The 27785-nt window shown below is 40.0% G+C and overlaps 1 protein-coding gene across 1 annotated transcript in view; it reads left to right on the top strand.

Annotated features, from left to right (window-relative positions):
* The window catches only part of RAB10 (RAB10, member RAS oncogene family), a 76309-nt gene extending 62850 nt beyond the window's left edge, over nucleotides 1-13459 (top strand). The window contains exons 3-6 of the mRNA XM_066378707.1: nucleotides 3052-3190; nucleotides 7826-7915; nucleotides 8878-8979; nucleotides 10920-13459. Coding sequence (XP_066234804.1) covers nucleotides 3052-3190; nucleotides 7826-7915; nucleotides 8878-8979; nucleotides 10920-11003 — 415 coding nt within the window. The 3' untranslated portion in view covers nucleotides 11004-13459. The remainder of the gene's footprint in view (nucleotides 1-3051; nucleotides 3191-7825; nucleotides 7916-8877; nucleotides 8980-10919) is intronic.
* Nucleotides 13460-27785: the final 14326 nt, after the last annotated feature.

The following is a 27785-nucleotide window of genomic DNA, read 5'->3' as shown; positions in this document are numbered from 1 at the left end:
ACTGAGCTGTCTGGCCAGGTCAGTCATACATATTTAAAGAACGTCACTCAGGCTACTGTGTAGAAAATGCCAGTTTCTACATCTCTCTCTCTTTTTTTTTATAGGGACAAAGAGAGAGTCAGAGAGACTGATAGACAGGGACAGACCGACAGGAACTGAGAGAGATGAGAAGTGTCAATCATTAGTTTTTTGTTGCAACACCATAGTTGTTCATTGATTGCTTTCTCATATGTGCCTTGACCGTGGGCCTTCAGCAGACCAAGTAACCCCTTGCTCAAGCCAGTGACCTTGGGTCCAAGCTGGTGAGCTTTGCTCAAACCAGATGAGCCCGCGCTCAAGCTGGCGACCTCGGGGTCTTGAACCTGAGTCCTCCACATCCCGGTCTGATGCTCTATCCACTGCGCCACCGCCTGGTCAGGCTCTACATCTCTTAATGTTAGTATGCCAACAAAAAATACTGAAATTGAGCAGTTGTACATAGAAGAACAAAAACATGTGGTATCCAAAAAGTCATTAGAATAAAATGTTTCAAGAAGAGAAAAAGATCAACTATGTGGAATTTTGCTGAATGATTAAAATATATAAAAGGGAACTAAACACGGATTTGGCAAGCAGAAGGTTATTAGAGACCTTTTCAAGAAGAGCAGTCTTGGTAAAATAGTAGTTATAGTCTGATTAGAATTGGTTGAGGAATGAATGAGGGAAGACAGAACCTAGAGATCTCTCTCTCCCTCTCCCTCTTCTCTCTAAAAATAAAAAAATTCACACATTGTAACAAAATTAACTCAAAATTTATCAATTTCAATATAAAATGTAAAACCATAAGACTTTTAGAAGAAAACATAGGAAGAAAATCTTTGAGAACTAAGACTAGGTGAAGAATTCTTAGGTGTAATACTAAAATCATAATCTGTAAAAGACAAAAAAAAATCAATAAATTGGACTTAACAAAAATTTAAAAACTTTTGCTCTACAAAGACCTTGCCAAGAGGATGAAAAACCTAGTTACAGCTTTGGAGAAAATATTTCCAAACCAAATATCTGGCATATAAAAAGAACTCAGACTCATCAGTTTTTTGTTTGTTTGTTTTTAAAAGGCCCTGGCCAGATAGCTCAGTTGGTTAGAGCATCATCCCAATATGCCAAGGTTGCAGGTTCCATCCCTGGTCAGGGCACATGCAAGAATCAACCAATGAGTGCATAAATAAATGGAACAACAAATTAATGTTTCTCGCTCAATAAATAAGCAAGCAATCCAATTAGTAAGTGGGCAGAAGATATAAACAGATATTTCACCAAAGGGAGTATATGAGTGGCAAAATATTCTGCTCACAAAAATTACGGGATATTTCATAATGAACATGTGATAAAATATCCCCTAACTTTTAACTTTTGTGAGCAGTATGGTTACATGAAAAAATGTTTAACATCATTGACCGTAGAGAAATGCAGATTAAAATGATGGTGACGTGTCACTTTATGTTAGAACAACTAAAATCAAAAGTTGTGGCAACACATGCTGATGGTGTGAAGAGAAACTAGATCTCTCATACAATGTTAGTAGGAGTGTAAAGTGGTACAGCCACTTTAGAAAAGTTTGGCAGTTTTTTATACAGTTAAATATATATTTATCATATCGTTCAGCAATAACATTCAGAGAAATGAAATACCTAGATCCACACAGAAACTTATACATGAATATTCATAGCAACTTTATTTGTAATAGCCAAACGTTGGAAACAACCCAAACGTCCTTTCATGGGTGTGTGGTTAAACAAATTGTATGTCCACACCATGAGATACTACTCAGCCAGAAAACAGAACAGACTAGTATTATGTGCAACAACTTGTATAGATCTCAAGAGCATTATGCTGAAAAAAGTGAAAAATGGAACATTTCAAAAAGTTACATGTTACATGATTCCATGTACATATATAGCATTCTAGAAATGACAGAATTACAGAAATGGGGAACATTATTGGACCTGGTATAGGGAGTATAGGGGATAGAGGGATTATGCAACAATTTTTTTTTCTTTTTTGTGGTGGTGATTACACAAATCTCTACATGTAAAATTGCAGAAAACTAAACACGCATGCTTACACACAGGAGTGCATTTTAAAAAATGAACTCGAAGGTCTGTAGATTGTATCAGTGTCTTTCTGGTTTTGCTTTTGTAAAATGATATAAGATGTCAACATTGGGGAAAGTTGGGCAACGGGTACACAAGACTGCTTTGTACTGTTTTTCTAACTTCCTGTGAGGCTGTAATTATTTTAAAATAAATGTTAAAATAAATTTGCTGGGAAGGGGACCAGAGAAATGCAATGCTAGTTGGAGGGATGTGAGGTTAAGAGTGGGTGTTTTTTTGTTTAATTATGCTTTTTAAGAAAAAAGAGACGATATTAAAACATGTATATGTGCTAATGAGAATGGTCTGTAAAAGGAAGAAATTGCTGATGCATACAAGAGGGGAAAATGGCCAGAGCAAAATATGTGTCTTAAGTTGTTGGTCTGAAGCATTGAAAAATACCACTATTTACATATTTCTGTCTGGTTATTTATAAATAAGATTATCTTTACAAGTTTTTGTTAATGATTCTAAAGGTAAATGTGGCTATACTGTGGTGTAGTTCTTTAATGTTCTAAAAATTCCACATGCTTTTGTATTACAATATGAAGCTAAGAAAGAGAGAGGAAGGAAGGAAGAGAGAGGGAGGGAGGCAGGAAGGGAGGCAGGGAGGGAAGAAAAGAAAAGAAAAAAGAAATTCTAAGAGTTTTATGTATCACTTTTTAATGTTTTCCCTTCCAGTTTTCATCCAGTATAGGTAGGTCATTCATTGTCTTAGACTAAAAAGTTACATATATATGTTTATGGATAACCTTAATAGTTTACCATTTAAGAATTAAATGAGTGGTGGTTCTATTTTGCGTTTAGCATATAGTGGATTTTAACCTCTGTCTACCTTACTAAACTATTCTACAGTTTTACTTTTTATCTAGAATATAGTAATGTCAAAATGCTCAGTACACATTATTGTTTATTTCAGGGATACGGCAGGCCAGGAGCGATTCCACACCATCACAACCTCCTACTACAGAGGAGCAATGGGTATCATGCTAGTATATGACATCACCAATGGTAAAAGTTTTGAAAACATCAGCAAATGGCTTAGAAACATAGATGAGGTAAGATCTTGAAATTGCATAAATCCTTCATAAACACATTTGTGTGCTTGGTTGAGAAGAATAAGTATTCTAATTGGTCTTTAGGATATAATGTACTATCATTATTGAATTCATTGTTATTTTTTGCCTTTCTCCTAAATTTTTGGGCAGGTCCATCTAGAACCCCATCCAAGGCAATTACTGAATTACCCCAAAACTCTGTGCAGACATCCTATACGATGACCTCAAATAAAAGCTACTGATGGTTTTACCCATTTCTCTAAATGAATTCTTTCCTGGTGAATTTTTATTGAATGAATGAATTACATTTCAGTAGTAATTTTAAAACTTATTTTTAAGTTATAATATTATCATGTCACTTCTAGATATTTTTTAAGTTGCAAAGTACAAATACACCTAACCAAGAACATAGCCATATCATTGCATGAGAAAGGCATCAATTTTTGTAAGATAAAGTTGTCAAAGCATATCTGTTTCAGTGTTACAGCTAGGTAGCTTCTTGTTGGAATTATTTTTCATGGCTTTGATTTCCTTAAGACTGACTCATTAAACCAGGTTTTGGCTGGGTATACCAAGACCAACTATTAAGCCTGTGTTAGACCCAAGATGAAAATATCTTCAATGGTTGTCATCCATAAGGGCTCATTAATAACTTTCTCAATGCTACAATAAATCTTCAAGGAAAAGTCTGTTAGTATTTAATATCAGTTAGCAATACACAGATTTTGAAACAAAGGCTCCATTTTGGATTTTATAGTTTGGTCAAGTAGCATGTATAATAATAGCAATTTATATAGAGACATGCAGTGTTGCTCCAGCAACAACCAGTTTTCCAATTCTGTGACATCAACAGGATGTCCTACTGTTTAATCCTATTCTGACACTGACTACTTAGCCGTAGTGTCAGACTTCACAGGTTTAAGGACTCAGTCCCACAATTCTGCCCTTCCTTCAAATGTAAGCCTTGGATCCCAATCCCCTTGGGCTTCTCTTTGACTCAGCTACAAATTTATCGCAGCACTCGGAAAGCACTATACTTAGAATTATAATTTTATTATAAAGGATACAACTCAGGAATAGCTAAATGGAAGGGTTGCATAGTCAAGGTATGGGGGTTGGGGAAGCAGATCTTCCATGCCATCTCTGGACATGTCACCCTTTCAGCACCTTGATGTGTTCATGAATTTGGAAGGTCCCTTAACTTCATTTTTTCAGATTTTTGATTCAGATTTCATTTCTTAGGCATGGTCAATTAAGTCATTGGGCTCTGGTGATTGAACTTTATCTCCAGCCTCTTCACCTAATGAGAATGGGGGTTCTGGGCATGGGGGGTGGCTGAAAGTTCAGCCCTCTAAATACACCTTTGGTTACTGTGGTTACCAGCCTGCATTGTAAAGCCCTGTAGGCACCCTACCCTGAGTCCTTTCTTAGCATAAACTTAGGTATGAAAGGGGCCTGTTATGAATAACAAGGATACTCCTGTCTCTGATGAAATTAGGAGCACTATGGCCGGAATGGAGACAAACACTAAATATGTTTTTTATTATATCATAGTTTTATACACTTAACTTGGTAGGCTATAGGGCTTAAGTTTCCCAGCATGAGAACTAAGATACATAAAACTCAGCCATTAAGAAAGAAAATCGACCTGTGGTGACGCAGTGGATAAAGCGTTGACCTGGAAATGCTGAGGTCACCGGTTCGAAACCCTGGGCTTGCCTGGTCAAGGCACATATGGGAGTTGATGTTCCTGCTCCTCCCCCCATTCTCTCTCTCTGTGTCTCTCTCTCTCTCTTCTCTCTCTCTCTCTCTCTCTCTCTCCCTCTCTCCTTTCTAAAATGAATAAATAAAATAAAAGAAAGAAAATCTGTTTTTGTAATGTAAGAGATTGGCTTTGCCTGTTTTTGTTGTAGAAGTTAAAACACTAAATGAAAGGAACCTCAGTTGATCTAGCAACGTTAAAAAAGGATTGTATATCAGGATCAAGAGGCATTTACCTAGGAATGCAAGGGTGTTTCAACATACTGTGGTTCACTATATTAATAAAAGACAAAAACTTACGATCATGTCAGTAGACATAGAAAAAAACATTTGACAAAATCTAATACCTTTTCATGATGAAAACTTTCTTAGCCTAGTAAAGTAGGCCATCTGTGAAAATCCCACAGGCAACATTATACCTGCCCCCCTACAGTCAAGAACATGATAAGCATACCTGCTCTGGTCACTACTCTTCAACATTGTACTGGAGATTCTAGCTAAGGCAGTTAGGCAAAGAAAGCGGGTCACCCAGATTGCAAATTGTAACTGTTTGTAAATGATATAATCTTGTATATAGAAAATTCTAAGGAATCCATACATATACATAAAAAAATAAACTATTAGCACCAGTAAACAAGTTCCATAAGGTTGCAGGAAACAAGATCAATATATAAAAATCAGTTGTATTTCGGCCCTGGCCGGTTGGCTCAGCGGTGGAGCGTTGGCCTGGCGTGCAGGGGACCCGGGTTCGATTCCCAGCCAGGGCACATGGGAGAGGCGCCCATTTGCTTCTCCACCACCCCCCTTCCTCCCTGTCTCTCTCTTCCCCTCCCGCAGCCGGGGCTCCATTGGAGCGGAGATGGCCTGGGCGCTGGGGATGGCTCCTTGGCCTCTGCCCCGGGCGCTGGGGTGGCTCTGGTCTCGGCGGGGCGACGCCCTGGAGGGGCAGAGCATCACCCCCTGGTGGGCGTGCCGGGTGGATCCCGGTCGGGTGCATGCGGGAGTCTGTCTGACTGTCTCTCCCCATTTCCAGCTTCAGAAAAAAATACCAAAAAAAAAAAAAAAATCAGTTGTATTTCTATACACTAGCAATGAATAATACAAAAATGAAATTAAGATTATAATTCCAGCCCTGGCTGGATAACTCAATTGGTTAGAGTATTATCCAGAAATACCAAGGTTGCAGGTTCGATCCCTGGTCAGGGCACTTACAAAAACCAACCAATGAATGCATAAATACATAGAACAACAGATTGATGTTTCTCTCCCCCACCTCTCTAAAATCAATTAAAAAAAAAAAAAAACCATAATCCTATTTACCAAAGCATTGAATAAACCTGAAAAATTTAACCAAAGCTGTGGAAGTCTTGTACACTTGAAAACCTTAAAATGTTGTTGAAAGAAATTAAAGAAGATCTAAATAATTGAAGACATCCCCTGTGCACCATTGGAAAACTTAATATTTAGAAGGCAGCACTGCCCAAAGTGATCTACAGGTTTACTGTAACCCCAGAATCCCAGTTGCTGCTCCCTCCCGTTTTGGTGGAAATTGACAAGCTCAGCCTCAAATTCATAGGGAAATGCAAGGGACCCTGAATAGCCATGGGAAATGACATTTAAGCTCAGACCTGAACAGATGAGTAGAAATTAGCCAGATAAGGAGAGGGCTGGTAGAAAGAGTGTGATAGATTTAAATTTAAGACAAAACTCTTAAAATACTTTTGGTTATTCAGAGAACATAACTACCTTGGCCATAGGGATGGTCAGGGATGGGTGCGTTGGGCCAAAAATAAATGATTTGTAAATATTTTTCTTACTCCATTGGTTGCTTTTTCACTCTGCTGATATTACCATTGACTCCCAAAAGTTTTTTAATTTTGACAAAGTATCATTTACTTTTCCTTTTGTTGCCTTTGGTGTTATATCTGACAAATCATTGCCTAATCCAATGTCATAAAACTTTTTTCATGTTTTCTTCTAAGAGGTTTATAATTATAAGACATATTTAGGTTTGATTCATTCTGAGTTCATTTGTGTATATGATGTAAGTTAAGGGTCCAACTTCCTTCTTTTGCATGTCACTTTCTAGTATTCCCAACACCATTTGCTGAAGACTATCCTTTTCCCATTGAATGGTCTTGGCACTCTTGTCAGAAATCATTTGACTGTGTATGCAAGGATTTGTCTCTGGACTTTGTTATTCATCTGTATGTCTTTATTTATGCCAGTAGCACACTTTTAATTATTACAGCTTTGTAGTAAGTTTTGAAATCAAGAAATAAGTATAAATCTTCTAACTTTGTATTTCTTTTTCAAATTTGTTCTGGCTATTCAGGATCCCATGGGATTCCATATGATTTTTAGGGATAGATATTTCTTTTTATGCAGAAGATGTCATTAGGATTTTGGTGGAGCAAACATTTGTTTTTAACTAATTTTTCTGCGTGGGTTCTCCTTGTGCCCTAGCAGTGTAGCTTTTTGAGAATTTTTAAAGGCTTTGTACAATTTTTAATTAATGCTTTTATAGGGAAATACACATTATCTAAAATCATGATGCAGCTTGGATTTAGACTATGCATAAGAGATTTCAGCTTCAGATCTTTTGCCTGTAACTTCTTTCAGTAAGAACATATCTAGAAATTAGCCTCATACAGTGGGAAAGTAATATTTGACAGGGATATGTCTTTGTTGTATTTCTTTTTCTAGGTAATTTAATAATTTATGTAAGCTTTAACATGTAATGGTTGCAGAGTGATTGCTTTAAAACTTTGACTATTGAAATGACACCATGAATTAAGAAAGAGTCATTTTGGGGGAATATCAAGCCATAATTTATGGTAGTGTGTAAATAAAATTTTTATTTTTTCATTTTAGCATGCTAATGAAGATGTGGAAAGAATGTTACTAGGAAACAAGTGTGATATGGATGATAAAAGAGTTGTACCTAAAGGAAAAGGAGAACAGGTAATAAAAGTTCCGCAGTGCTGCCCTTTCTCGGGGAAGATGATGTTGCAATTGATTGTTTTTACAGTGGTGGGAATGGAGTGCCCTGAGCTTTTTGGTTTTTAAATGCTGTTGCAAACAGTAGCTTATCATTTGAGTGAATTTTTCCAATACCCGTCCAACAGGTATAACATTAAATCTGTAGCAGTACTATTTTTAGCCTGATTTAAACTATAAAGAGGAGAAAATACAAATTAGTGATGCTCAATTTTTTCATTTTAATACATTAAAGAAATGTATTTATTAAATAATTCCATAGTTTGATAATCAGTAACCTTTGGCAAGCATTAAACTAGATAATGCTTAAGTCTCTGAACTTTTCATAAGTTTGCCCCTGGAGTAAAATGCAGTTGAGTCTTGAACAACATGGGGTTCAGTGGTGCTAAGCCCCAACACTTGTGGAGTCAAAATTCACATATAACTTTTGACTCCCCCAAAATTAAGCTGTAGTTGTTTCTCAGTGTTCATGGGAAATTGGTTCCAGGAGCCCCCTTAGGTAACAAAATCTGAGGCTGCTCAAGTTCCTTATCTAAAATGGCATAATATTTACAGTTGGCCTTCCACAGCTGCAGATACAAAACCCAGGGATTCGAAGGGCCAAATGTATATTTACTGGAGAAAAAATCTACCTATAAGGGGACGTGTGCAGTTCAGACCCATGTTGTTCAGGGATCACCTGTACTTCTTTTAGAATATCTGAAGCAAACTCTTAGCGTGAAGAGAGGATTCTTCCATACTTTTGTTTATTTATTTTTAAAGAGCTTGACTGTTTGAATCTTGACCCTTTGAAATAATGTGATTTATATAACCTACTTGAAACTGCTGCCTTTAGCATAATATTACTATTCCTTCTAAGATGTTGAAGTCATCAGTTGGCAACCTATACTTGATAATTTTATGATGACATTTTACTTCTATTTTAGATTGCAAAGGAGCATGGTATTAGATTTTTTGAGACTAGTGCAAAAGCAAATATAAACATCGAAAAGGCCTTTCTTACATTAGCTGAAGATATTCTTCGAAAGGTAAGTTCCTATTTTGACTGCCAAGGTGCCCAATGTCATAGTTGAATACTTAATCTTTTCTAAAGTTCTAGATTTACATACAAAAATTGGGTTTGGGTGCTATTACTTTGAAAGTTTTACCCATCACCAGTCTCTAATCTTCCAAAGAGAAGTAAGGAATTGAGAGAACAGAGAATCATCTAGAACTCTGTAGGATCCAGTCAGAAGTAACAGCTGATATTCTGAGCTCCCAGTCTTACTCTCCAATCCCCAATTTCCCCCTCAGCTTTTTGTTTGGTCCATTGTGATGTGGTTTTTCTGTTTACTTTGGGATTCATTTGTCTTACTCATCCTTTGCATTTCCATAGATCATTTTTTAAAATTTAAAGTCAGAGTTATTTATTCTGTAGTTATTGCTACAGAGTCACTATTCTTCTGTATAGTCATTCTCAGATGTGCCAATATAGGGCATGCATATATTATATACTGAATAAACAGAGTAAATACATCCCCAAGTTTCACTTAGACAAACTCTTTGATCTTCAACGTAAAAAGGGGGGAGGGCTTGAAAATGTGATCTCAGGGTTACTTTCTGTGCATCATTTGTGAATCCCAAAACATTTCAGTACAAGTAACTTGTAGCAATGTTGGGAAATCTGATTTTCATATTTTCCCTCAAATGACTAGATTTGGTTATGGGTCCTGAATTTTCTGTTCAGTCTGTGGTATATTTATATGCAAATAAAATTAGAGAAAATCTGACAAATTCTAAAGGAAAAACAGACCTTGTATAAGAGAAAATTTCATTACTTCTGATAACCTGTTCTTATACTTGAACTACTGGTTTGTTTGTTTTTTCAAAATCCAACCCAAAGATTTTTTAAAAGATATGCATATGATAAAATATCATATAAACTGTAATAGATGTGGTACACTCAATAAACATCTAGTAAATTTTTTGAGAAACCAAACAATTTTTTTAAAGTGAAAGGTTATCTGTTAAGTTATTGAGTGTTCAAACTGGATAAAACTGTCATCAGTTATCACTGTTCAAAGTGACCACAAAACAAAAGTTGTGCCCTTACACATCTGCCAGCATCCTGCTTATTAAGTCTGATAGCTATCATATTGAATAATAAAGATCAGGTTAGGATATAATATGTTATTTTTAAAATTATGTATGATTATTTTAAAAATTGTGCCAAACACACTTGTATGCATGAACACACATACGTTTGGTCATGTTTATTTTAACAAATAAAGATCTGGAAGGATATTTACCAACCTCTCAAGTAGTGAGTACTCCAAGGGAGTGGAGGAGGGGGATATAGGACAGAATCACAAATTGGTGGAAAGTACTTTGTGTTAAAGGTTAAAAAGTATGGATGCACCTAGCATCTTTGCTATGTAGGCAGGCCCAATTACAAGGTAGCTTTCTGCCCACCCCACCCACATACTTTTTAATCTGGTAACATGGGTTAAAACATCAAACTTGTTTAACATTAGGTGTGAAAGTACTTTCTCTTCTGAGTTGATAAAAGAAAAAGCATACCGTTAACAGACTTCAGTCTCAAAAGGCAAGTAACCACACAGAAAAAGGGCTGTTTCACTTTTCTGAAAGTTAGACATGACCTAACACTGTTTTTATGCATGAACTTGATAACAGTGTAAGTACTAAGTAATCAGGGGTCAGGGCTGGGAGAGAACAGACCTCTCTGCAGATCTCAGAAGCTGTATAAGGAGTGCTGGGAGACCTGCTGACATTTCGCAGCTTGGAGAAAGCAGGCAAAACGAAGATCAAAGACAAAGCTTCCAAATATTTCCTTTGCTCAGGGGAGAAAACCTGTCTCGTGACTGTGGTTGCATTTTGTCACATAAATGAACATTTCTGAGAGAATTTCTGATGAATCTTGATGTATTCGTTTTTTTCACGGGTCACTTTCCCTGTGTGTTTGTTCCAGACCCCTGTAAAAGAGCCCAACAGTGAAAATGTAGATATCAGCAGCGGCGGAGGCGTGACGGGCTGGAAGAGCAAATGCTGCTGAGCGCCCCCTGCTCCATCCGCTGCCATCCACCACCCTGTTTCTCTTCTTGCTGCAAAATAAACCACTCTGTCCATTTTTAACTCTAAACAGATATTTTCGTTCCTCATCTTAACTATCCAGTCTACCTATTTCATTTGTTCTCTCATCTGTGACTGCTTGCTGACTTTATAATTTTCTCCAAACAAAAAAAATGTATAGAAAAATCATGTCTGTGACTTCATTTTTTAATGTACTTGCTCAGCTCACCACTGCATTTCAGTTGTATTATAGTCCAGTTCTTCTCAACATTAATAGCAATCATTTCAACTCTTCTGCAAATTGTATAAGAATAAAAGTTAGAATTAACCATTTTATTTTGTACAACAGTGGAATTTTCTGTCATGGATAATGTGCTTGATTTGAGTCCCTATAATCTATAGACATGTAATAGCAAAAGAAACAAACAAAAGCCAGGAAAACTCATTTTCGCCTTGAATATGTAAATGGGGTTAATTTTGTCCTGTGCCTTATGTGGAAAGGAACTTCTTTGGTTTCTCCTTTTTTTTTTTTTTTTGACGGAAGCATGTGCAGGAGACATCATCCAGACATAAACCATTAAAATGTTTGTGGTTTGCTTGGCTGTAATTTTCAAAGTAGTTAACTGAGGACAAAGGATAATGCAGAAGTGACAGCTTTGGTTTGCCGAGTCTCATTTTAAGTGGCCTTTATACTTAAAACTATTCCTGCCACCGCTTCTCCTCGGCAGCTTTCCTGTGTGTCTTCCTGCATGCTGCTTCATGTGCTCCTCCCTCCCCACACCTCATGCGATGAGTTATTTAAAAATGAAAGGGGCAAACTGGTAGGTTTGTCAAGTTTAACATAAAGCACTGATTTTAATTTGCTAAGTAAACTGAAGGACAGTTCTAACTGCCTACTATTTAAATGTCAGTTAACTGTGTCCTCCCCTCTTTTTGTCTCTCCCCGAAAACTTCTCCCCAAGTCCCTTCATTTGCTGTGTGACCCTGTGGTCCTCCGCTCCTTCCCTCTTTGTTCCTTTTGTGCCCTAACCATCGAGTTTATGAAATGGAAGAGTTCATTGCATGCACTAGTGTTTGGAGGGTGTTGTGGTTTATCTTTCTAATTAGGTGTATAGCCTCTTCACTTTCCTAGAATAAATCTTGAACCTAAATTTGAGTAGTCTCCATTTTGGCAACTCCTCTAACAGTTTGGTAGCCCAGTGAAGGTTGTTTTTAAAAAAGGTGGGAAGGAGGAGTGAACTTTATTAACATGTTTGCCAAATATACTGAGATTTGGCCTTTGAAGAACACTTTTTCAGTGTTAAGTTATCTTTACCTTAAGATTTAGAAATACTTTCGTGTGTTATTAATTTTAAGTCAGTCCTCTCTTCACATCCGTTTGGGAAACTTGTCTTACCATGGACCCAGGAAAAGGACAACAAAAGGCTTTTCATGTAAAGATAAGATTTCTAGCTCTCTCTAACCCTGTCATTTTTTTTTCCTCTTCATTTTTCTAGTTTTGCTTCATTGCTTATCATTAGGCTAGGGTAAGTTAAGTTGGCTACGCTGCTAGCATCCTAAGATGATACCTTTGTTGAAATAATTGTGAATAGCATGATTCATTTCTAGCAGAGGCTGAGTTTAGGACAGCAGCTTCCATTGAAGTCTTTGTGTCGTGGACAGCATTTTAACGCCATCCTCTTGGCTCACATAAACAAGCAACATAGGGACGTTTCTGCTACGAACATCCATGAATTTTTCAGATAGTGCCCTAAAAACAATTTTATATGCCTCACTGGTGGTTGTTCTTAGGGTTTTTCTTCCCTCACTTGACTTTATCATTGTTTACTACTATCAATAGTAAAAGCAGCATTGCCAAATAATCCCTACTTTTCCACTAAAAAATAATAATGAAATGATGTTAAGCTTCTTTAAAAGTTTTAGGTTAAACCTATTGTTGTTAGATTAATTTGATGTGTTTGTTGCTTTCCTTTATCTGGAATGTGGCAGTAGCTATTTTATTTTTAACCTTTAATCTTTATTCAATTCAGTCAGTGACTTAAGGTTTGAGAGCTAAACACTGGGATTTTTGGGTAACAGACTGACAGTTTTGTTGTTTGCATAATTATAATCGGCATTGTACATAGAAAGGATATGGCTACCTTTTGTTAAATCTGCACTTTCTAAATATCAAAAAAAGGGAAATGGAGTATAAATCAATTTTTGTATAACCTGTTTGAAACATGAGTTTTATTTGCTTAATATTAGGGCTTTGCCCGTTTTTCTGTAAGTCTCTTGGGATCCTGTGTAGAAGCTGTTCTCATTAAATACCAAACAGTTAAGTCCATTCTCTGGTACTAGCTACAAATTCGGTTTCATATTCTACTTAACAATTTAAATAAACTGAAATATTTCTAGATGGTCTACTTCTGTTCATATAAAAACAAAACTTGATTTCCAGTTGTGTGGCTTGGTTTTCATTTATTTTTAAATGGAGTTGAAGATGGAGGTTACTTTGGAAAGTATGGCAGAGTGAATATTAGAGTGCAGAACTAGAGGGAAATAAGTTTTTTAACTTAGGGAAAACTGGGAAAATAATTTCAAGAGCTATCTTTGGTAAGAAACTACATTAAAAAAATAGACTTAGCCTCTAAGATACTAAAGCAGAATAATCATCCTGGTGTCAAAAGAGAACCACAATTCTGGTCACTTCCCAGCTAGCCATACTGTGACGTACCAAAGGCCAACTACAGCTGAAGCCAGTTGGTCACCCACGAGTACAAAGTAGGCTCGCCATACTGGAGGATGAGCCCTTTTTGCAGTGACCACTTGTACCTGAAAAATGTGAAGTATTTCCTTTTTTTGTGGACCATAGTCTGAGACATTTTTATATAGTATTATAGAAAGAGGGGAAATGTTTAATCCTGTATTAAGGCCTCATTGGTCATTAAAAAAGAAATATGTGTTCACAAGATTATCTCTGCTGAAAGGGTGGTATGTAGAGGTTTTCTCACTTATAAACACTCCAGTGTTTATAAGAATCACCTGGAAGGTTTTTAATGCTTCCCCATTCACTCCCCTCCGACACACTTCTGTTTTGTGTGTCTATGGTAGAATGTGTGATTCTGCTTTTGAGATGGGTATAGAAAGAACATAGTCTCTACCCTTAGGTGTATGATCTAGTTTAGAAAGCAAAAGCAATTCATGGTCAACTAAGCATAAGAGCAAGTTCAGTTGGGTGAGAACAGTTGAGGGTGGTAAACAGTACAATGTACAGACAATGTATGGTAGAATCGTGCACCTGAAACCTGTATAATTTTTTTAGCCAGTGTCACCCCAATAAATTCAATAAAAGAACAGTTGAAAGAATAAAGGACAAGAGTAGTTGGGGTGGCTTTTTGAGGGAGGAGGGACATGAATTGGTTCTCAGATACGTAGATTGATTGGGTTAGGGCCAGAGCAGGGTAAGAAAGGCACATGGGCAAATCAGAAACAAGCTTATATGAGAGACCAGAAGTCCAACTGGACAATGTGATCCACAATTGGGAGACCTGGTAAACCTTTGAGAGTGGTGAGAGCAGTGTGAGGAACACAAGTCTATTTGGAAGAGAAGGGTTCTAGAGATCACATAGGAAGTTGTGTTGAGATTTAAATAGGACTCAGCTAAAATGATGGCAGAGGGCAATGCAGGGTTAAAATTCACGGGAATATAAGAAGGGATATTAGGAATATATTCATTCCTACCAGAACCTTGCTAGATACTGTGGCACTTACGGTTTTGGGTTGTGTCATCAACAACCTGGTGAAGTAATGCCCAACTTACAAAATTAACTCTGATTAATTTGCTTGAGGTTGCACAACTAGTTGGTGCTGGAGGTGGATTTTGAAACCAAGCCTGGCACCAGTGAGCACTCAGCACAGTTTCTCAGGATAAGGTCCTAAAGCTTGGTCATAATGAGTATAACGGGGCTAATAAGTGTATCAGAGCTAACAGCAAGATATAAAGGTAGAGTGTAGTCTTAATCTATTAATGGAACCATTCAGCCTAACTTTGGTACCTTCTAACTCAAAAAGTACAGTGTGTCCGTAAAGTCATGGTGCACTTTTGACCAAGCAACAAAAGACGATAGGAATGTGAATCTGCACCAAATGAAAGGAAAACCCTCCCAGTTTCTGTAGGATGATGTGGCAGCATGTGCGCATGCGCAGATGACATAACACCGTGTATACAGCGGAGCAGCCCACGGCCATGCCAGTCGAGATGTGGACGGTACAGAGGAAAGTTCAGTGTGTCCTGTGGCTCACTAAATTCAAATCCGTGACCAAAGTGCAACGTGAATATCGGCGCGTTTATAACGAAGCACCACCACATAGGAATAACATTACTCAGTGGGATAAGCAGTTGAAGGAAACCAGCAGTTTGGTGGAGAAATCCCGTTCTGGTAGGCCATCAGTCAGTGACGAGTCTGTAGAGGCTATACGGGATAGCTACCTAAGGAGTCCTAAAAAATCTGTGTGTGAGCCCACATCGAACTGCACTGAATAGGTATGAAACTGGGAGGGTTTTCCTTTTATTTGGTGCAGATTTCACATTTCTATCGTCTTTTGTTGCTTTCCTGTGACCGGTCAAAAGTGCACCATGACTTTACAGACACACTGTACTTAGCTCAGTTTACTACTGTTTTTGCCTTAAACCTTATTACCCCTCACCACCTTGCTAATTATGTTTCTTCCCACTTCAAATCATTTTTTGGCTGAAAGTCATAAAGGCAGTTGCTTTGCTAAACTTTGAGAGGATCTTTGTTGATTGAGGAATAGTAGTGAAATTCAAAATATAGGGGTGGGGGCAGCTGGGTATAGTTTATGCCAGCTTCTCAGATAAACTTGCACCAGTTTAAGTAAATGACTAGTACAGTATGACTCGATAGATCAAGAACCACGAGGGAAGAGGAGGGCTCCAGGCCTGAGACCAAATTTGGGTCTGGCATTTTCAGCCTTGAGATAAGAGAGGTGGTGTATTCCTATTGCAACCAGTTAAAGAAAACATATAGTTGGTAAGGAAAGAAAGTCTCTAGCACAAAATTCATACGTTTCTACCATTAAGGGTTATTTACAAAGGGAAAATGTTTCCAGTGCAAGTTCATAAAAATGCATAAATTTGCTCATATGCCTCTTTATCAGTTTTAAATTTTCTCCAAAAATGTGAGAGTAAATTGATGGTTACCATCAATTGTAAATTAAAGTCTAGATTTGCAGCTTTATGGTGATTTGATGATGTAGACAGTTTTTTGCTTCTGAAAGAGGATAATTAACATTTTCATTAGATTGTGAAATGGACTCAATTGGTCTTTTGACTGGAGCTAGAAAGTATAGTCAACCCAAGATTAAGCTCTCAGGTGAGTCCTTGAAGTGTTGGGTTTTAGCGCTGAATGAAAAGGAGAGGGTCTATTTGCTTTAGACACCAGAGTGCAGGAACAGAGTTGAGATTACTGCGGAAATGAGAGGACTCAGCGGAGGCCTTTTCACCTGAGCGTCTTCTGCAGCACCTGAAGGGTTCCATAAAGCCTCTTAAGTTTTACATGATCAGCTGGATGAAGATGCTGAGCTGTGTTTTCCCCAGGCAGTGATGGGCGACCGGGTACAGGCTGTTGCTCTGTGCCTTCCTCTGCGGGGTCCAGATTTCCTGCATCTGTGAGAACATTGGACCGGGAGCTCTTCACACTCTTCCCTCTTTATCAGCACGGGCTAAGTTCCTTCTGACAGGCCTATGTATTACCTAGGAAATAAGTATTTGACGAGTCTTGTTTCAGAATCCTAGGATAGGGATGGCTTTTCCAGTTTGAATTCTAGGTCACTTCTGTGGAAGGCAGCATGAATATTTTTCTTTCTTGTCTTATTTTCTAAGGACTCAGCTTTGAGGCCACCACGGACGACTTCCTCTCATCGTCACCTAGTATTGTTCAGCTTTCATACATTAGTTTCCATCTTCCCATTGGCCTTCCCACTGTCTGGTTTTGGTGCTTGAACCTCTTTTCCGGACGACCGTACGAAATTCCTGATCAGCTAGGGTTGGTCTCTGCCACATGTCCCTAGTCCATCTTGCACAGATTAGAATGTTCATCTGAATCCCCACTTTCATGCTCAAGAATCTACAGCAAGGATCTGTCATGGTTCCGTCACGGTTTGTCACTGTTCAGGCTCCCAGGGAAGTAAAGCAGTGAGTCGACCCGATCCAACAGGACCTCCACACCCAACCCATTGTTACAGCCTTAACTTAACCAAAGTGCTACCCAAGTCCACTCAGCTATTCACAGGCCTCAAAGCAGGTGTGGCCTCAGAATCACTGCTTCCACCTCCCCTTTGCTTAATTAACACCCCTCTGTAACAGTCTTGGTTCTTTGTTGCAAACGGTAAAAGCCAACTTTGGCTAATTTAAACGGTGGCAGACATTTATTAAAAGGATACTTAAATTTGATTTTTATCAGACTGTGGTAGCAGTGGCATACTTTTTCATTTTGCACAAATCTATAAAAACAGCAACCATAGCAAAACCAGTTGACAAAGTAGTCCCACAAACCCCCAAACACAAGCAGGTGGAGACAAACCTGACAGAGGAACTGCATAATTCCAGCATCTGTGCAGAAGGAAACAGAAGCAAAAGGGCATCCGATGTATGTAACAACTCCCGAAAGACCAGCAGGGACATGAAGGCTCTGCAAGCCGGCTGGAGAGCAGTGGCTGAACCTTCGGTAGCAAGGGAGCACGGGATTGTTTCGTTTTCCAATCTGTGAAGACTGTGGCAGTCTGGGCCCTTTTCCCACTAAGGGAAACCAGGGTTTCTTGAAGAAATGATGGATTATGGAGTTTGTATAAGATGCCAAAACAATCTTGTCACATTGGAGAAATTTTCAAAATCTAAGTATGTGTCCACTGGGGGCCTTAAGGAGACCCACACTGGCCAAAGAGAGGACATTTTTTAACACACCAAATATGTTTAAATCCACGAGTCCATAATGATGCCATGCACACATGCTATGATTATACACCATGACCTGCCCAGTTATGAATTTATTATCAGATCACCCTATGAGGTTACTTTCTGTAGAAGAAACCTCACGTCCCTAAACAGACTGTACCACTGGTAACTAAACAGTGAAGAGGGCCAGAATAAACTATTGTAATATATAAATCATTTCAAGCTGAGGCATTTTGAGTTCCCAAAATTCCTAATCTTCCTAAAAACGTAACCTCCCAAAAGAACTCATTTATCATAAAACACCCCCTAGGGAGCAACTCTGATTTCTTGAAGAGATCTGTACCACACCCAAAACTATTATCTCAAGGTTCTTATCTCCCATCTGTCCTCCTAAGGGTTCATATATCTTACCCAAAAGCCATTTGTTTGAAATGCCCTTTCTTCCCCTATCCCTTACAAGGAGTCATCTGTTTTCTCAGAAGTGCCAACCTGCCCTTCCCCAGCCCCTCATTACTGTGGAATATAAGCCCCAAATTCTAGGAGGCACATTCTTCCATGAGTTCCCAGAGGCATAGCTAATAAATATCTGCTTTTCTCTTGCTAATCTGTCTTCTGTCAGTTTAATTTGCAAGCCTTCAAACACAGCACCTAAGAGGGTAGAGAAAGTTTTTCTCCCCAACAATAGTAATGAGGTGATGTTTCTCTCTAGAGAAGTGTTCCAACAAAGAAATAAAGAAGAAATGATAGTTAGAATTGTATTATTTAGCAACCTCTAATGCAGTGGTTCTCAAGGTGTGTGCCAGGGCACACTGGTGCACCCTAGAAGATTTCCAGGTGCACCTTATGGTATTCCAGAGAAATATGTGTTGTTGGGGACCAAAAAACAAACAGGGTTTTTGGAGTTTAGATTTTTGGGGGACAGAGGTGTGGGGAATTGCTGTAAGCTGACAGTCTGCCAACCCCCCCCCCCAACTCACTTGCCTGATTAGGTTGCAAAAGGCTGTTAAACTGTGGTGCTGGATTGTTTACACTACCCCCATGTTCCCCGGAAAGACTGGAGGCAAGTTTCTTCTATCCTTTGTTTGGTGTAAAGTTAAGATGATATGTATGGTGGGGGTTTTCTGCACTCAACACAATTAAGAGTAAAAAGAGAGGAATTCTTCAATGTATTGACGAGAAAATGGTAGTTTGCCTTTCAAATATATGCCCAAACATTGAAGAAATCACTAGGACACATCAGGCTCATGTTTCTCATAAACACAAGAATGAAAAAACTTAACACATTTGCGCCAGGACCTGCCAAATTTACTAAATTTTACTAAGAATGTATCTATATATATAAAAAGATAACTTTTCTGTCATTTTTCTTATTTTTTAACCCCTCTTTTTTATGAATTCTAAAAAGCATAACAAAAAATGTAACATAAAAATGGTTTTTAATGTCAGAATAAATTTAATTTTGTATTCATTTTGTTTAATTACCATAAAAACACTTGGACTTTATATATATTTTTAATATTTGACTTAATTATTATAACATATTTCTCAGAAATTTGTATGTAGTGTGCCTACAATTATTTGTAGGGTTTTAAATGTGCCCCAACTTCAAAAAGTTTGAAAACCACTGCTCTAATGAATTAATGGATCTAGGGATGATCGATGTCTACTAACATCACAAAGAGAAAGACTCAACAAAATAGAGCCATCCAGACATTTATGTATCTTAGGATCAGAAGCACAGCGCTTCCAATGATGAGGCTGTAATGCTGGTGGCCGAAGCCAGGCAGGTCCACATTGGATTTGGGCAGACGGCAAAAAAACTGCAGAGGCGGAAACTGTTGGGCCATTCTGTTTAATAAAATCTCACAACGGCGGACAAGCACACAGGCAGGGGAAATCACCTTTCAGGCAAACAAACAGCAAAATGGCCCTTCACAGTGGTGGGCATGCAACCTGTGCATTCGCATCTCCCATCTCTCTCAATTGCAAACTCCCATAGCCTTATATAGGCTGTGCACACATGCCTCTGCCAGGTGCTTAACATTAATTAAGCAAAGTGCTTGCAGCTGGTACACCAGTGAGCAAGCCTAACACGCTGCCCCACAGAAGCCATGTCAAAAAGTACTACACCTCAGATCAAACCTCTGTTCTAGATCCAACTACAAATTTATAGGAAATCTGAAGACAGAGGATGTATTAAACTACATCAGTTAAAACAAACAAACAAACCCAAGGCCCTGGCCGGTTGGCTCAGCGGTAGAGCATCAGCCCAGCATGTGGAAGTCCTGGGTTTGATTCCCAGTCAGGGCACACAGGAGAAGTAGCCCATCTGCTTCTCCACCCCTCTCCCTCTCCTTTATCTCTCTCTTCCCCTCCTGCAGCCAAGGCTCCATTGGAGCAAAGTTGGCCTGGGCACTGAGGATGGCTCCATGACCTCTGCCTCAGGCGCTAGAATGGCTCTGGCTGCAACGGAGCAATGCCCTAGATGGATAGAGCATCGCCTGGTGGTCATGCCAGGTGGATTCCAGTCAGGTGCATGAGGGAGTCTGTCTGACTGCCTCCCCACTTCTAACTTCAGAAAAATACAAAACAAACAAACAAACACCCCCCTCCCCTAAAACCCAGGCTGCTAAATTTTGCAGGACAATTGATTCAGTATTTTCAGCAATCAAATTTCAATGGGGAGAGAAAGAGAATATAAATTAACAAAAGACTAAAGAAAAAAATAAAAAGTAGGCAAAACTAAACCACTATGTGTTTAGAGAAATACAGAAGTAATACATTATAAAGAAAATTAAGAAAATGATTACCTTCAAAGTCAGGATAAGGATATTCTTAGCAGGGATGGCAGGAGAATTATAAAAGGAGTTTTGGGGATATGGAATTCTATCTTCTGGCATGGATTTTGGTTTTTTTTTTGTTGTATTTTTCTGAAGTGAGAAGCAGGGGGGAGGCAGACAGACTCCTGCATGCACCCAACTGGGATCTACCCAGCATACCCACCAGGGGGTGATACTGGGCTCCTCTGGGGTGTTGCTCCGCTGCAATCAGAGCCATTCTAGCACTTGAGGTGGAAGCCATGGAGCCATCCTCAGCATCCGGGCCAACTTTGCTCCAATGGAGCCTTGGCTGCAGGAGGGGAAGAGAGAGATAGAGAAAAAGGAGAAGGTGGGGTGGAGAAGCAGATGGACGCTTCTCCTTTGTGCCCTGGCCGTGAATTGAACCCGGGACTTCCACACGCAGGGCCAACACTCTACTGCTGAGCCAACTGGCCAGGATGTTGTTTACAAAGGTGTTTTCCTTATAACAATTTATTAATCTACACATTTGTTCTATGTGCGTCTTTAATTTTGCATTATAATTAAGCATAAACAGCTCTGTGTGCAGGTAAAATTATGGGTCACTCACAATCTCCAGGACCATAGGAACAGTTTCAGAATCTGTGCAGCCAAGATCAATGCTCAAAATCAGGTTTAGCAAAACTGGTCAGCAGGGGCCTGCAGTCCCTGCTGCTGAACGTCACGCCCCCAAAATTGTCACTGCTGCCTCTGGAAACAATGTAACTTCCGCCAATGCAATGTCCTTGCTAATAATAAGGTTGATACTGTGTAGCCTCCACTTCTGTTCAGAGTTTATGCTGCAAAGTCTGGGGCGGTTTGGTTGGTGAAGCCCAAAGTAGGTGCCAGTGTTCCGCAAGTGGGGGAAAGAGAGGATCTTATTTCCCTCTTCACCAGTGGGCACTGAAGTCCACTGCTAAGGTGGGGATTCAAATGCTGGGTGGATAAAAAGAATGACAAAAGTCCCATGTGCCCATGATGCTCAAATTTAGATGCATGTAAGAATCACCTGGTAAGTGCTTTTAAAAATACCAGGGTCAAGTTGTATCCCAGCCCAATTAACACAGAATCTCTCGGGCAAGACTGGAGTAATGTGGCTTTTTGCATTTTGTTCATTTTTAACTTCTTGCGTGATTCCCACGTGCAGCCAAGTTCATGTGAACCAAGGCCTACACCCTTACCACTCCAAGTCTAGTCTTCAGATCAGCCATATTGGAACAACAGGAAGCTTGTTAAAAAACACACTCTCAGGCCTGACCTGTGGTTGCGCAGTGGATAAAGCGTCGACCTGGAATGCTGAGGTCACTGGTTCAAAACTCTGGGCTTGCCTGGTCAAGGCACATATGGGAGTTAATGCTTCCTGCTCCTCCCCCTGTTCTCTCTCTCTCTCTCCCTCTCTCTCTCTCTCTCTCTCTAATAAAAATGAATAAATAAAAAAATCTAAAAAAAAAGTCTTTAAAAAAAACAAAACAGACTCTCAGCACATACACATAGTGCTACTGAGTTAGGATCTCAATTTAAACTTGAGAAGGGCTGTTATATATTGTTCTTCCAAGGCTAGGTCAAGACCCACCAGCAAGGATTTGCCCCATTCCTGAGCCAAGAAGTGACCTCTCCCTTCTCCATACTGAGAAGAGCACTTTTGATATACACATCTGTTGGGCATTTATTGAAGGCTTCCTTCCTTATGGTTGTCTTCTGCTGACCCATCTAGCTATACTTACCAGGCTGTACACTGTGGTGGGCAGGGGCCCTGTCTTGTCTGCTTTGTGTCTTCACAGCACTCATTGCACAGCTGCCCACAAGACGTGTGGTAAGTGAACCAGTAACTTTTTTCTGCTTCCCTTTTTTAAAAAAAAATAAAATACTGTTTTTATTATTTTTTAATTGGAGAGAGAGAGAAGGAGAAAGAAACATCAATTTCTTGTTGCACTTATTTATGCATTCATTGGTTGATTCCTGTATGTGCCCAACGGGAATCAAACTCACAACCTTGGTGAATCAGGATGATGCTCTAAACAACTGAGCTACATAGCCAGGGCTTTTTTGTTTTTGTTTTGAAAGAAGAGCATCTTTATTTTTATTTTATTTATTGATTTTAGAGAGAGAGTGAGAAATATCACTTAGTTGAGTGTAGGGAAAAGAATGGTTAAGTTTTCTGGCTGTAAGCACTTTGCACGATTAGTGCGTGAGCACATGGCAGAAAGCCATGTATGTCTATAAAAAGCTATGGGGGCCCTGGCCGGTTGGCTCAGTGGTAGAGTGTCAGTCTGGCATGCAGGAGTCCCGGGTTCGATTCCCGGCCAGGGCACACGGAGAGGCGCCCATCTGCTTCTCCACCCCTCCCCCTCTCCTTCCTCTCTGTCTCTCTCTTCCCCTCCCGCAGCCGAGGCTCCATTGGAGCAAAAGTTGGCCCAGGCACTGGGGATGGCTCTATGGCCTCTGCCTCAGGCGCTAGAATGGCTCTGGTCACAACAGAGCAATGCCCCAGATGGGCAGAGCATTGCCCCCTAGTGGGCATGCCAGGTGGATCCCGGTCAGGCGCATGCGGGAGTCTGTCTGACTGCCTCCCTGTTTCCAACTTCAGAAAAATACAAAAACAAAACAAAACAAAACAAAAAACTATTGGTTCTGCATGACCAGGCAGTGGCGCAATAGATAGAGCATCGACCTGGGATGCTGAGGACCCCAATTCAAAACCCTGAGGTTGCTGGCATGAGTACAGAGTTGTTGGTTTGAGCATGGGATCATAGACATGACCCCATGGTCTCGCTGGCTTGAAGCCCAAGGTCTCTGGCTTGAGCAAGGGGTCACTGGCTCAGCTGGAGCCCTCCGTTCAAGGCACATATGAAAAAGCAATCAATGAACAACTAAGGTGCTGCAACAAGAAGTTGATCCTTCTCTCGCTGTCTTTCTTTCTTGGTATATATATATAAAAAAGGGGTGCTTTCTTTGGTGGAGATTTTCCCAGATTGTTCTCCTACCACCGGGCTCCCTGATTCCCTGAGCCACCACCATGAGGGGTGGTGTTCCTGATCCCTTGCCCTCCACTGTGAAAAACAGTTTTCCTTTGCTTATTGCTTGCCTGTCTCTGTAAACCTCTAATAACTGGGAATGGCTCAACATTTTCCAGCTCTGCAGCTCCTCTACCATCTGCCCGAGTCCAATGTGAACCTGCCTGGCCTCAACCACCAGCATTACAGTTGAGCCACTTATTTATGCATTCATTTGTTTGTTTGTTCAAGCGAGAGAGAAGGGGAGGTAAATTCCCGCATGCGCCCCAATGGGGATTCACCCGGCAACCTCCATCTGGGGCTGACTCTTGGATCAACCAAGAGTTGCCCTCAGTACCAGGGGCTACCGCTTGAACCAATCAAGCATCAAGTGAAAGGGGGAGAGAGAGATGGAGGAGAGGGACAGGAAGAAAAGTAGATGGTTGTGTCTCATGTGAGCCCTGACTGGGGATTGAGCCCAGGACTTCTGCACATGGGGCCAATACTCTATCTTCTGAGCCAAACCAGCCCATTGGTTGATTCAGCCCATTGGTATGTGCCCTGACTGGGGATCGAATCTGCAACCTTGTAGTGGGGTGATGCTCTAACCAACTGAGCTACCCAGCCAGGACTTTCTGCTTCCTTCTGTCCAGTATATTCAGCAGGGCGACATTAGCCTCCTTGTTCCCACCCTCACTTTCATGCACTCACATTTGTATTGTAATTTAAAAGCAACTGAATATAACTTTAAAAGAACCTTAAAATTCAAGTCCAAGTCTATTTCTACCAACTATTTCCAGATAGAGGGTAAACTGGTTGTCTCCTGTGGGTATCTGTTCCTAGAAGGTGGACTTGAAAGCCCTCGGAGACTCAGTCCAGTGTAAATATTCTGTGATTCTGAGGTCCCCTCTGCTGAATGAACCAACACTCAAAAATACTCTAACTCCTGTGGATTAGCACAGGTTGGGTAGGGAGAAACTAATTAAACATAGAGTCCTTGAGCCACCTTGTGACCATTCCTGGGAACTGCATATCTCCATGTGTCCATAAACTTCCTCAGAGCTCATCAGCCTGAGATCCATCAAGAATTTATGGTACATATAGACACACAATTTAATTCTCTCTCCAAACCCCCACTAAAATGGAGAAAGGAATTTAGGAAGCACACAACTATAAAGATAAAAAAGGCACAAGAGACATGTATAAGAATTATACTTTTTTATTTATGCAACTATTGAACTAAATCTTTTAAAAATGGAAGATGGGAATCAGAGCTAACTATTGTAGGACAGAAGTTGTAGCTTAAATGTCTCAAAAAGGGAAGTCAATAAAAAGTGAGCTAGTTTGTCCTGAATCCCAGGATTCAGAGGCACCAATTATCATGGGGAAGTCAGACAGGTGGCAGGTAGTAGGTTACAAACGGGGATGGGTAGAAAGTCTGTATACAATAATGAGCTATCCAGGTGTCCCTTCCCACCCCTTGCAACCAGGAGTTGCTGCCACCCCTAAAGAGGTTTATTATCTGCAGAAATGGAATGCCAGAGCCTTCAGGCTCGAGGGAAAGTGGAGATGAGTCAAAGGACCAAAAACAAGGAGTCCAGTGCACAGTAGCATCTTGAGTAATGGCTCCCTCAGATTTGTGCCTTCTCACCTTCCTTCCTAAGGATTTTGGCAGCCAGACATATGTACCCAGGTAGGAGATTAAGAATGTCTTCTGGAGCCTGACCAGGCGGTGGCGCAGTGGATAGAGCGTCGGACTGGGATGCAGAGGACCCGGGTTCAAGACCCCGAGATCGCCAGCTTGAGTGTGGGTTCAACTGGTTTGAGGAAAAGCCCACCTGCTTGAACCCAAGGTCGCTGGCTCCAGCAAGGGGTTACTCGGTCTGCTGAAGGCTGCGGTCAAGGCACATATGAGAAAGCAATAAATGAACAACTAAGGTGTTGCAACGCGCAATGAAAAACTAATGATTGATGCTTCTCATCTCTCTCCGTTCCTGTCTGTCTGTCCCTGTCTATCCCTCTCTCTGACTCACTCTCTGTCTCTATAAAAAATAAATTAATTAATTAATTAAAAAAAAAAAAGAATTTCTGGAAAACCTGGCCTAAGAGAAAAGTCTCACAATATGATTGGTTGGAAGTTTACCAACTAAAAAAGCCAGCTCAGCCTGACCAGGCGGTGGCTCAATGGATAGAGTATCGGACAGGGACGTGGAGGGCCCAGGTTCAAAACCCTGAGGTTGCGGCTTGAGTGTGAGCTCATCTGGTTTGAGCAAGGCTCTCCAGCTTAAGCCCAAGGTCGCTGGCTCGAGCAAGGGGTTACTCCATCAGCTGTAGCCCCCTGGTCAAGGCACATATGGTAAAGCAATCGATGAACAACTAAGGTGCTGCAATGAAGAATTAATTCTTCTCATCTCTCTCCCTTCCTGTCTGTCCCTATCTATCCCTCTCTCTGTCTCTGTCACACACAAAAATAAAATAAAAGCAGCTTTAAAAATAAATAAATAAACAACAACAATAAAAAGCCAGCTCATTGCAGATGATTCTGTGTGAAAGTCTCCAGTCATCAAGACAGATGAACATGCAGGAAGTTTCCAGTCTACCTAAAACATACATATGAAATCATCCTAACATTTAGAAAGGTGTGGAAACACTAATAAAAATCCACATACCTGACAACCAGATTTAGCAGATATTTGCATCATCAGACATTCAGTTCTTCAGGTTAACATAAAAGAGAATAAAACAACAAAAAAGGAAATTTTAAAAATGCTGAAAACCAAGAAAAAACCCAAACTTACTTTAATATTCTTGGATATGATATTAAGACTATAAGGCAAGAATAGGGTGCTGTGGGGAAAACAGCTGTGTTAGGCTTGCTCTCTGGTTTCCTAGCTGCAAGCACTCTGCAGTTAGTGTGTGAGCACGTGGCAGAAAGCCATGTGTGTGTCTCTATGAAAGCTATGGGTGCTTTCCCTCAGGGGCGATTCTCCCAGTAGCTCTCCCACCACTTCGAGGCGGGGTTCCCTAACTCCCTCAGGTGCCACCGTGAGGGGCGATTTTCCTGATCGCTTGCGCTCCATTGTGAAAAGCGGTTTTTCATTTGATTATTCGCTCGCCCATCTCTGCGAGCCTCCAATAAATGGGCGATGGCCCAGCGATTTCTAGCTCTGCAATTCCTCTACCGTCTGCCCAAATTCAATGTGAACCTGCCTGGCCTCGGCCACTGGCATTACAGGTGCTATTAAAAAAAAAAAAAAAAGATAATTTACTAAAATAAAAACTGTTTTAATTTACTAAAATAAAACAGAAATAAAACATTTAAGAGAAGGATTAGAAGATAAAAGTCAAGGAAATGTCCCAGAAAATAAAACACACAAATTCAGACTAAAAACAGATGGAAGAGTAATTGATAAGAAATGTAGAGGGCCAATCCAAAGGCCAAATTTTTTTATTAATTGGAGGCCCAGAAAAAGAAAAAGAAAGGAAAAGCAAATCCTGGAGGGAAGGGGGGAGGGCGTGACGGGGAGGGAGACAGGGGGGATGTGCTGGGGAACACGGGTGACATTAGAATCTATGTAAACACAATAAAGTAATAATAAAAAATGTGGTTATTGGAGAGACAATGCAAGAAAACTCCCCAGGACTGAGGAATATTAGCCTCCAGACTGAAGGGCCCTAGCACATGCGCGTAACGCACACAGTACCCGACCAAGGAATATCATCATGACATTTCAGAACTCCAAGGAAAAGAAAAAATTATTAAAAAAATAAAAAAATTTTAAATAATTAAAATAAAAATAACTTTAAAATACAAAATAAATACTTTAATTTTTTTTTTCCCACAGAGACAGTGAGAGAGAGAGAGAGAGTCAGAGAGAGGGATAGACAGGGACAGACAGGAATGGGGAGATGAGAAGAATCAATCATTAGTTTTTCGTTGCGCGTTGCAACACCTTAGTTGTTCATTGATTGCTTTCTCA

This window comes from Saccopteryx leptura, chromosome 3 (assembly GCF_036850995.1).
Source record: "Saccopteryx leptura isolate mSacLep1 chromosome 3, mSacLep1_pri_phased_curated, whole genome shotgun sequence".
NCBI lineage: Eukaryota > Metazoa > Chordata > Mammalia > Chiroptera > Emballonuridae > Saccopteryx > Saccopteryx leptura.
Note: the sequence above shows the minus strand (reverse complement) of the source record. Positions and strands in the feature narration are given on the sequence as shown.